Raw genomic sequence first — 10,000 nt, forward strand, 5'->3', positions numbered from 1 at the left:
CGTACGGTAATAGGAAGCGGAAATCGGATTGCTTTAGTCGTTCAAAACGCTCTCGGCAAGGGGGAGGCAGCGCCGGCAATGGTAGTAGCGCGAGCAGCAGAAAGCGAGGACCGAAAAAAAAGGAACGGCACACGCGCAACCGGAAGCGTGCTCGAAGGAAAATCGCCAAACGTGAAGCAGCAGCGCACGCGGCTCGGACGCGGCAGTCGGCACCGGACTCTACTTTAGGTAAATTCACGACGTTCAAATTTTTAACATTCAGTCGGGTTATTTTGGTATTGTATCCCGACCCCGTGTCGCTCACTCTCAGCCCATGGGTGCTTTACAGGATGTTTAGCCTCCCAGGGGCCGTAGAAGACGACGTTCAAATTCCGGCACAAGAAATTGCCAATTCCCAGTATTTCTTTTCGGTTTTTTTGGTATTTTTCGATTCTCACACTTATTCCCTAGCGATTGGCGTTTTTTTCCGATCGAAAAAGGGTTAAATGGCGAATTTATAGCGATTTTCAAAACTATACTTTCAAATTCAAAACTCTACTTTCGGGCCGGAAAAGTCTACTTTCAACTTTTTTTCTAATTTTTTTTGTTCGTTCGTCGCCGGGCTGCCAGCGCCAGAAGTGTCTAGTGAGATTTCTGCGGTGAGAAGTGAGTTCTGCGGTGAGAAGGCGGTGAGAGCAGTTCTCACTTTTGACACTCACTTCAAAGTGTCAAAAGACGATCTGAAGAAGAAGAAGACGACGACGAAGAAAAAAGGTGAAGGTGGTGCAGGTGGAGAAGGTGGAAGTGGAGAAGGTGTTGGCGAGCGTATTATGTGCGAAAATAACTCCGGCCCGGGCCCCGGTCCTGGCGCGGGAGGACGAAAGCGTGGCCATCAGCATCATCCCCGATTTTCGGGCACAAGGCAATCGACCGTTCCGGCCGAGGAGGTCATCGCTGCACTTCGCGGAAACGGTGGAAATCTGTCGTCATCTTCTCTGTCATCTTCCGCATCTTCGCTGATAGTGATATCTCCGACTGCTGCTGGTGATTCGGGCGGAGGCGATGAAGAAAGCGCTAACACCACCAACAACAACAGCAACAACAACCATCACCTTCACAATGCACCTCTTCTGCCGGACGCGGATAGCATCACCGAGCTGGAGCACGACGAAGATGCAACTAGCTTTGTAAATTATGGTATCGACAGCCCCCTACACAACCGCATCACGACAGGAGCAAGCGAGCCCCAGTGGGAAGAACCCACTCCGGAACCAGAGGACGATCTACTCAATAATAATCGCAGCAGCAGTGTCCGTAGCAGCCTTAGTCCAAAACTTGTGATAGCACCCACCGAGGAGAAGGGTGCCAGCGATGATTTGCAGTCAGGGGTAAAAGCTGAACCCGAAGACGATGATGATGGTGGCAGCGAAAGTATAGAACTGCAGCTAGACAAGATTACGAGCGGGAAGGAGCTCGTCCAGCAAATTAGCAAGAAGCTGAAACGAAGCAAGAAAAGTCCACAATCTGACGACACACTAGGAACCACGAAGAAGAAATCATCCTCTTCTAGTAAGAAATCTTCATCGAAGAGTGGCACCAGCACTTCGACACCAGGGACTGATGGGAAGCGGAGGAAATCGAAGGCAGCAGCAGCGGCAGCGGCAGCCGTCGCAGCAGGATCCGAGCAACGAACATCGAGGGATGACGAACATAGCAGTGAGCTGATCTGCGTAATCGGATTGATCGACGGGACGCAGGGTTACGAATCCGGTGGACTGGCACATGGTGGCGACTTCAAGGAGGGTCACGAGGAGACGGATCCGGATGCGGCGGAATGGGCCAAATTGCGTTGTACCAGCGAGCGAACCGAGGTCATCGCAGAGCGAGAACATCGGAGGCAAAAACGATGTGCCGACTACCCGGGACTGGCGTTTGGCCGCTCGATTTTCAGCTCGGATACGATGATGAAGTTCAACATTATTCGAAACGAGCTGCACAACATCATGAAAACGCAGCTAAAGCGGGTAAATATTTGCCAAATTTTACTTGTTTCAACCTCTTCCACTACCCGTCTGACCATCAACTGAGAGAAACCGTTCCGAACCAAAGAACGGGTGCGTTCGAGTGCGATCCTCTCGGTGAAGGCATTCGGTAGCCGATGGTGTGTGTTTCTATTTTTAGCGAAACGCAGTTCAGAAACAGAATTTCCATGATGGTACCAAGGGAGCTATACCATAGGGAGATGTTTACGCCGAATATGATTTTGCGCCTGCGCCATGTTTCTGACCACTACGATCACCGGCGGACCATTGCTGCCCTAGACACATTCCAATTTCTTAAATCAACGCGAAGCAGAGGATGACCAACCGCATGGCGCTCTGTATACGTTCTGCACACGCGTTCTGCACATATTATGAGATCATCGTCCTGTTAAATAGTACTTTAGATGCCTGAAGGTATCCGTAACATACAGTGAGTCTTTTTTGTATTGAAAGAGATCTCTTGAATCAGCAAATACTGTTAACTGATTAACAATGATCAGTTAAACTTATAAAAGCGACGAAAATTTTAGCGTTCTTGTTGATCGTAATTCAACAAGTGATTATGGGGGTATGGGGTAGCGATGTTCTGCCCGAAGATTAGGCGTAATTTATCCCATATTCAAGAAGGGAGATAAGTTAGACTCCAATAATTATAAGGGCATTAAGGTGTTGAATATTGCCTACGAAATATTCTCCCTGGTCCTTCAGAACCGACTTGATCAGTACCTTATCAGAGAAAAACCGTTAGATGATACAACACCGCTGATAAGATTGTCACGATTACACAGCTAATATCAATGATGAAAGAGTTTAGAAGGATCATGTATCATCTGTTCATAAATTTTAAGGCTGCCAAAGAAAGCATAGCCGTAGCATATGACGCCATGCGAGCCTTTGAATAAAACCTTAGAAACTGATAAGGCTAGTATAAATGATCATGATCAACGCTGCATGTTAAGTGAGGCTGAATGAAAAATTCGTAAGCTCCTTTGCTACCACGTCGTACTATTAGGTGACAAAAAGCTCGAAGTCGTCGAGAATTTCACCTACATAGGGTCAAGATTTATATGCGGTCATATACGGGTTCAGATTAAACGAACTTTGTTAGTCCATGATCCTAGTGGGGCCAGGCCGCCGGTAATCTAAAATGACCGATTTTATAATATTTCTTCCTCCAAAAAAGAAATAACTGTAGCAGGGGGATAATTTGATAAAATCTGATTGGATATTATGTCGTTAGCCAAGCTAGATGGGTGATGCGTTTCATTGCAAAGGGTTTTAGGAAATGTAAACCAGTGCAGTGTAATTGACAGAGGTCTGCTTCGAGGTATGGTATCAATTTGGAATTGTTACTGTATGTGTGTATCCTGTTAAACCGTTACCATCTTTTTCGCTTTCTTCAATGATAATCAAAGCGAATTAAGCTGTAATGAATGATAAATACTTTTCTCGTAGTTATTTGTTGTTTTGCTTTCTCCATGATTGCCATGGTACGGTCATCGGTGTATTGAGAGGCCGAAAACAGATGCGTACGTGTGTGCCACCTTACTTGGTGAAGGAGGCTTCTGCTCATACTGCTGGTGCTATCTATTGAACTGCAATGGAACATTGTAGGATGATTTTTTTTTTCGACGAGTTTTTTGAGTCATATTTGAGTTATATATTTTCAATTTTTGCCTTTGCTCTCACCAGCTTCGCACAATAAGATGCGAGAGTGTGAGCGAGCGAGTGAGCGAGAGGGAGAGAGACCATCTATTATACAAGCGATTTGCGCTGGTTTATTGCACCGCAAAAGTAACGAGACCGCGTTAATATTTATACATTTCATTACGGAGTTGGCTTTTCCTGTCTCGAACACGGTCAGTGTACGGGGTTTGCACCCCACGAAGCGAGCAACGGCCAACAAGAAGCAAAACGAAATCGCCCGATGGCAACGATGCAGAACGTTTTGTTACAAAAGGGTGGTGATTTTGGTTATTTAGAACGCGGCGATCCGGATACGATCTTTATCGTCAACTAGAAACCAGAAAGACTTAATCGGTAGAGTAAAGCAGAGCGCCTGTTTTTTTTGTGAAAATCCAATATTTTGGTTCCAGTGTGAGGAAACTCAATCTTTGCATTTATCGTATAGCTTTAAGCTGAATAACGGCTGCTTAGCAACGGTCATTGGTAAAACATCGCTCTGAAAAGGATCGTTGACGGCCTCGTCGTTTGCAAGGCCACAAGACATGAGGCGCCATCGTACTTGGCACAAATTGATCCATCACCCGCTTTAATCGCGACGAATGCAATGAAATAGAGCTTCAAAGTTCGATTCGGTTAAGGGCTCTATCACTTGGAAATATTGTCACATGATTAATTAAATTTTAAAAAAATCGAAATCAGCTCTTAAAAGTAGTAACAGAAACACCCGTGTAATGTGAGGTAGAAGGAGAAATAGCAACGCGGGGCTGCCTCGATCACGTATGGCGCCTTGTTTCTTTTTTTTACATTCTTCTGAATGTCGGGCGCGAGATGGCATTGAATTTTATGATATAGTCGTAAGGCTGAAGGCCGTGGACCATCGACTGAACGATGCCAACCATCAGGCATCGTGCGAAAGCTAAAACTCATGGCACCGAGTGCCTCTTACACGGCGTATAATCTACGGACGTGTGTATTATGGTAGTGTCATGTGTCGATTTTGTCCATTTAAGGAACTGAGCTTTACATTTTCTCCTCATCGGCGCCGGCGACGGCGACGAATGGACGCTGCTCGACACCAAATGCGTGTCTGGGCCAAAACGAAACGGATGAATTTATGCATTGGCGAGCAACCCATTTGATCATAGTTTGTTCAAATGGCATGCTTTGCTCAAACTTATTGTACATGTAATATACCATTGCCATAAGTTAACGATAGGAGGAACACATCATACTATTAGCACCCATGTGGTTTAACAATACGTAACTAGTGCAAATGACACCTTGGGGTACTGGATGATAAAAAAATAATTTGTGTTTTAAAAACCACTGGCGGGACTTTTTCTGGCAACAAATAATAATGCTGTTCGATGAATATCCTTGAACGAAGCTACCAATTGCAGTGCGTGAGTGAAGACTATAGAGCGTCGCAAATGTATGCAGTGCTGGTCGGAAACGGAAGCAGTAAGTTGGAAAAGTGGTCGAAGCATAGGAGGCAGACGGGTCACCGATAGTCGCCTTGTGTGTTGTATTACATTTAGCTTCGTGGCGTTCACATATTATTCTGTGATGGTCATGAAGCCTAGAAATGGAGAAGGTGGGATTCCCTCTACTCACAATATGACATTGCCCCATGAACTGGTAATTCGATCACGCCGTGCATCCGATCGATCACCTTCTCTGTGTAATGTCTGACTTAGACTTAGTTTGTCTCGGTCTGTAGTTTGTTGCGATCACGTTTCCCCTTATGAGCACATGGCAATTAACGTGACTTTGGCGGTTTTCGAGGTGACCGAAGTAAATCGATCACTAATGAAAGCGAGACATGATAGAAGGTAGACTAGTATAATGGCGCGGTGGTATTTCAGCTTTTGAGGCCTACAATCCAGCATTGGTTTGTGTGGTCTTATCGATTGAATGAAGAAACACAAAGATGGCGATGCCTAAGTAAACTGAGTTTCCATGCAACCAGTGTTCAGACCCGGGTGCGCGCACACTAAATTCTCTGTTAAATTTCCGTGTCATTGCGTCGCACAATCCCATAGTACGCACCGATGGACTAGCATAATGAAACAAGCACAATGCGACCTCCTTCGATGGGGGACATGGCGGGGCAATGATTTTTGGGTCGAGCACGAGGCAGCCTGCTGTTTCACCTTTTTCGGAAGTGACTGTCCCCCATGGCCGCAACGGCTGGAAACACCTGTAGCAGGGTGGCGCTTCCGTTCTATTCTTATTTTGTTGTGCGCTGGGTTGGGCCACCGAGCAGATCAATCAATTTTCATACTCACCGTGCATCGTAGTTTGGTATGCGCGGTGCCGGTTGATCTCTTATTTGCTCCATGCTACGCCACTAATCGAGTGGGAGCAACGATGTTATGCGCCAGCATGGTGCAGTGGATGTGCGGCCCTTCCCCCCTCCTTGGAGATGACCGTTCCATTCAGGAATTGTTCGATTTGTCGACCCTCCCAGCATTGAGCGGTGGGAGAGGGGCACAAGTGAATGCACACCTGTGACAGAATTGGTGGCGGGGTCTCGGTTTATTCGATCTGGTACTGGTCTGGTCATGGTTCAGTGGTTGTTTTGACCACTGAATTTGCTAACCACTGTTAGGGGTGCACAGAATGTATCAAAAAGTGTTTTCATGATCGCACGTTTGTGATGTTTTCCAACAATGTCCAATCAGGGGCCGCGATGCCACGTTTGGTTATCCTTTCGAGGCTTTCCAGAGCAGATGCATCGCTGTGTGCGTGCAGCTCTGCGTTGACATTTGTGAGCGCTCGCATGTATCATGAAGAGTGGTGGGGTCAAATGGGCCGAATGGGTAGATTTTCTCACCGCACGGCGGCTGTGGGTCAAGGTATTGCACACTTGAGATGTCCACAACGTAGCATATTGTCCTTTTAAGGTGCGTTGGGAAGGCCGTGTCGATCGGTGGATTGCACGGTTTCCTTAAAAGCACCGTCCGTTTGCCTTGTCTCATAGCGAGTGAGCGAGCGAGCCAGTAGAAAGACGCCTTCCCGCTCACTCCAATGGCGAGCCCGTGAGATAAAGTGGTAGTGGTGGAAGCCAACTGACGACGATTTTCGCTCTCGAGCCCACCTCGGTCATTACATCCGTGGTGGTGATCGAAGTAGTGAGTAACTTTTCGGAAGACAAAGTGCACGCGCCTGGTTTGGGGTTAAAGTTTTCCAAAACTGCAAAATTGTGGGTGGATTATGTTCTTCTAAATTGGTCTCCGCTGCAGTGCGAAACGGGGGTTAACGTGTGTTGTGCGGGCTCGGTGACAAATTGTCCAGTCCTCCATCGAGGGGCTTGGCCATCGTCTTTGGCTACGGTCAGGATGATGGCGCTCCTAAACTAATCAGCGCCCCTCGAGTGGGGCAGATGGTGCGGTTGTCCTCTAGCTGGCTATTCCGCGAATAATTTGTGTGATTGATCTTCCGCTGGAAACCGCTGGGAGGCAGGGAGTTTCAGTGAAAAGAGTCCGTTGTGTTTGCCCGGTTGACAGTGTGTGCGACGCCCTTTGCACTGGAGCGCCACCAAGGCGTGTAGGTGCAAAGGGGCGATTTAGCTAGTGAGAAGAAGAAAAAGGGGAAAACCGTGTTGTCTTGTGCGTGCAAGAATTTGAGGAGGAAAACACATCTTCGCAAGAAGGATGTAGTCGTTTGTCACAAGAAAAAACGACTTTTCGTGAACTTGTCGTTTGCCGCGGTCTATCTGGCGTTCTGTAGATTTATTTGCGACTGTTTCAGCAGGCCAGGGAATTTTTGGCTTCCCGTCTGCTGCGTATCGTAGAGTTGTTGTTCGTTTGCATTTCATTTAATGCTAATTTGTTGTTGGTCGTTTCTCCTAGCGAATAAGCGGTCTAGTAATAGTAGAAATCCATAATTCAAGTGTGCGATTCGTGTGGTTGTGCTTTCAGTGGGTGAATTGCCAGAGTGATAAACCGCAGAAGTAAACGCGGGGAAAGGAGTAGCACCTGTTTTGAAGAAGGCCGATCTCAGTTGCTATCAGAAAAATCCACAAGTAAAGCCGCCGGAATTGCAAAATCGGTGTTGGGTCAGTGCGCTTAGCCAAGCCCGGTGTAATTTTATCGCTTATCGAAAGAGATAAATTGTATTACGCGGATCGAAGAGAGGCGCCAGTTGGTGAATCGTCGTCAAGAAGGCAAAAAAAAAAATACAAAATAGAAGTCATGGCCGCGAACGTGCAGCAAAGTGGTAACCTGCTCGACGTGCTGAAGAAGAAGATGCGCCAGACGAAGGAGGAGATGGAAAAGTACAAAGATGAATGTGAAGAATTTCACAAAAAACTGCAGAACGAAGTGATGAGGCGTGAGGAAGTAAGTGCCAACGGAGAGGGAGGGACGGTCAATTGTTTGTATAATCTGGGAATGAGCGGAATAGCATTTACGCGAAGGGTAACCGCGATGGATGTAGCGCGCTCATGGTAATTTCTGTGGGCATTTTATTCTTTTTGGGATGAATTTCAAGTCTTTGTGGCCGACAAAATAACGGCCTGCGAAAGTTATCTCTCCTCTTTGTGGGAAGAGGGCGCGTTGGTAAGTTTTGGGATTTCGAAAGCGACGACACCAATACGCATGATCAAGATTGACCCGTGTAGCGACGAGTGCACTCGGTAGTGTTAGTGGCAAGTTGTGAGTTGTGTGTTAGTTCGGTCGACTCGGATCGTAACCAACACACACAGAAAAGGAAATCGGTTTGACTGTTGGGTTGCGCTTTTTATGTTTCATTTTGCAATATTCTCGCGATCTGGCCGATGAGAAATTTGGAAAATCGAGAATATCTTGCACGATTCCCTTCGCTTAACTATGTGATCCATTGAGGACCGGAACTTCATAGAACGATTTCCGATCAGTCATGCTAACGAGATCAGATTACGCTACTCGACCGATCATTGACAAAAATAAGCAAAATTGACGAACAGATTGACACTCACTCTACAGCTGATGGTGTAGTTGGAAATCTGGAATCCCAGTAATTCATGTAATATTTTGTAAAATGAAGGATGAGCGGAATTAGATGGCTCTGTGACATCATGGTAATAAGGCATTCCGAATGTTTGTCAGTAAAAGTGGTATGCTGTAGCCGAGGAAGGGAGGACAATTTTGTGCGCGAGTGACGCATCGTGCCGTCAGGTATTTTCTCACACCGGCACAACCATTTCCAGCCGGCAAAGCGTGCAGCGTGGAGAAGACTTGTCTGCGGCACAATCACGACACCACCACCAACATCAAAAGCAAAGAAGCAAGAAGGAGAGGGAGGGGGTTGGGTGTGTGAATGTTGGGTCCAAGGGGGGCCGAGTGAGTTAAACGCGGTCCGAGAGCGGGTGGCTTCATATGACGTGTTGCTCATCCAACAGACTATCTGCGTGTGTTTGTGCGCTTTTAGCTCTTTGCCGGCGAAAAAGGGTGTAAATTATGAAAGAAAGCCATTCCACACCACAGCCAACGATTCACTGCTGCACGTGTCTCTGATCACCCATTAAACCCTACACGGGGCCTCATGCAATGCATTGACAATGATCAATACTCCTGTATTCTTTGTTGTTTTGCGGCATTCCCAAGAGTCCAACCGTTGAATCTTTCGTAACGTCTCGAGGGGGCGAGGGTACCACGCCCTGATGTGCGCTCTTGGCACGCGTGGCTCAGGACGGCAGCGCGAATCCACACAAACGAATGTCGAAAATGACTCGCGATCGATCGATAAAGGATCGTTCATGATTTCGGAAACTTGAAAATCTATTGCATAAGCCGATTACGCTAAATAAATCAAAACAACCTAGAATATTGTCAGAGAATATGCTGTAGATCGAACCTCCCTTAAGAGAAAGCGATCGGTCGCCCTGATCGCCGTTGAGGCTACCAACAAAGAGTAAACTTATTGAGCCCTTGAGGTGAGACCTTGCAAGGCGCCGGAGTTGGCAGAGCACAAGGCCACGGCTGCCAGCGCTTAACTACAACTACTACTGATGATGAGATGATGTCATCGTTTCGTCATTTATTTGCATTTTTATCCTGAGGCTCTGTGATATCACGGTGTATAACAAGCTAGCGTAGGTTCGTCTTTGTAGCGATTATTTGTTTTGTGAATTCCATTCACATATTTTTCTGATGAATTGAGACAGATGGTGAACGAAGGCGGATAGGTTGAGCTCTAGCGATTAGGCTTCCAAATGTTCCGGCGCACTGATGACGGCCTTCATGTTAACTGTAGGTTACTTCACGACAAACCACCCTATTCCGTTGCCGTTATCTTTGCACGGTTGAAGG

General features: G+C 46.8%; 2 protein-coding genes across 14 annotated transcripts in view; both read left to right on the forward strand.

Annotated features, from left to right (window-relative positions):
• Positions 1–4,569, forward strand: part of LOC125959678 (uncharacterized) — a 4,904-nt gene extending 335 nt beyond the window's left edge. Inside the window, exons 1-2 of the mRNA XM_049692521.1 lie at positions 1–228; positions 610–4,569. The exon at positions 1–228 is cut by the window's left edge and continues 335 nt beyond it. Coding sequence (XP_049548478.1) covers positions 1–228; positions 610–2,066 — 1,685 coding nt within the window. The 3' untranslated portion in view covers positions 2,067–4,569. The remainder of the gene's footprint in view (positions 229–609) is intronic.
• LOC125959682 (tropomyosin-2) overlaps positions 1–10,000 on the forward strand; it is a 32,399-nt gene that overhangs the window by 4,285 nt on the left and 18,114 nt on the right. The window contains exons 1-2 of one of the 13 annotated variants that reach the window (XM_049692539.1): positions 6,709–6,841; positions 7,562–8,050. The exons of 10 other annotated variants lie outside the window; for them this stretch is intronic. In XM_049692539.1, the coding sequence (XP_049548496.1) occupies positions 7,904–8,050 (147 nt within the window). In that variant the 5' untranslated portion in view covers positions 6,709–6,841; positions 7,562–7,903. Of the gene's footprint in view, positions 1–6,708; positions 6,913–7,561; positions 8,051–10,000 lie in introns of those variants that run through there. 2 more of the 13 variants (XM_049692532.1, XM_049692531.1) reach the window with 2 other exon arrangements.

Source organism: Anopheles darlingi, chromosome 2 (assembly GCF_943734745.1).
Source record: "Anopheles darlingi chromosome 2, idAnoDarlMG_H_01, whole genome shotgun sequence".
NCBI classification, from domain to species: domain Eukaryota; kingdom Metazoa; phylum Arthropoda; class Insecta; order Diptera; family Culicidae; genus Anopheles; species Anopheles darlingi.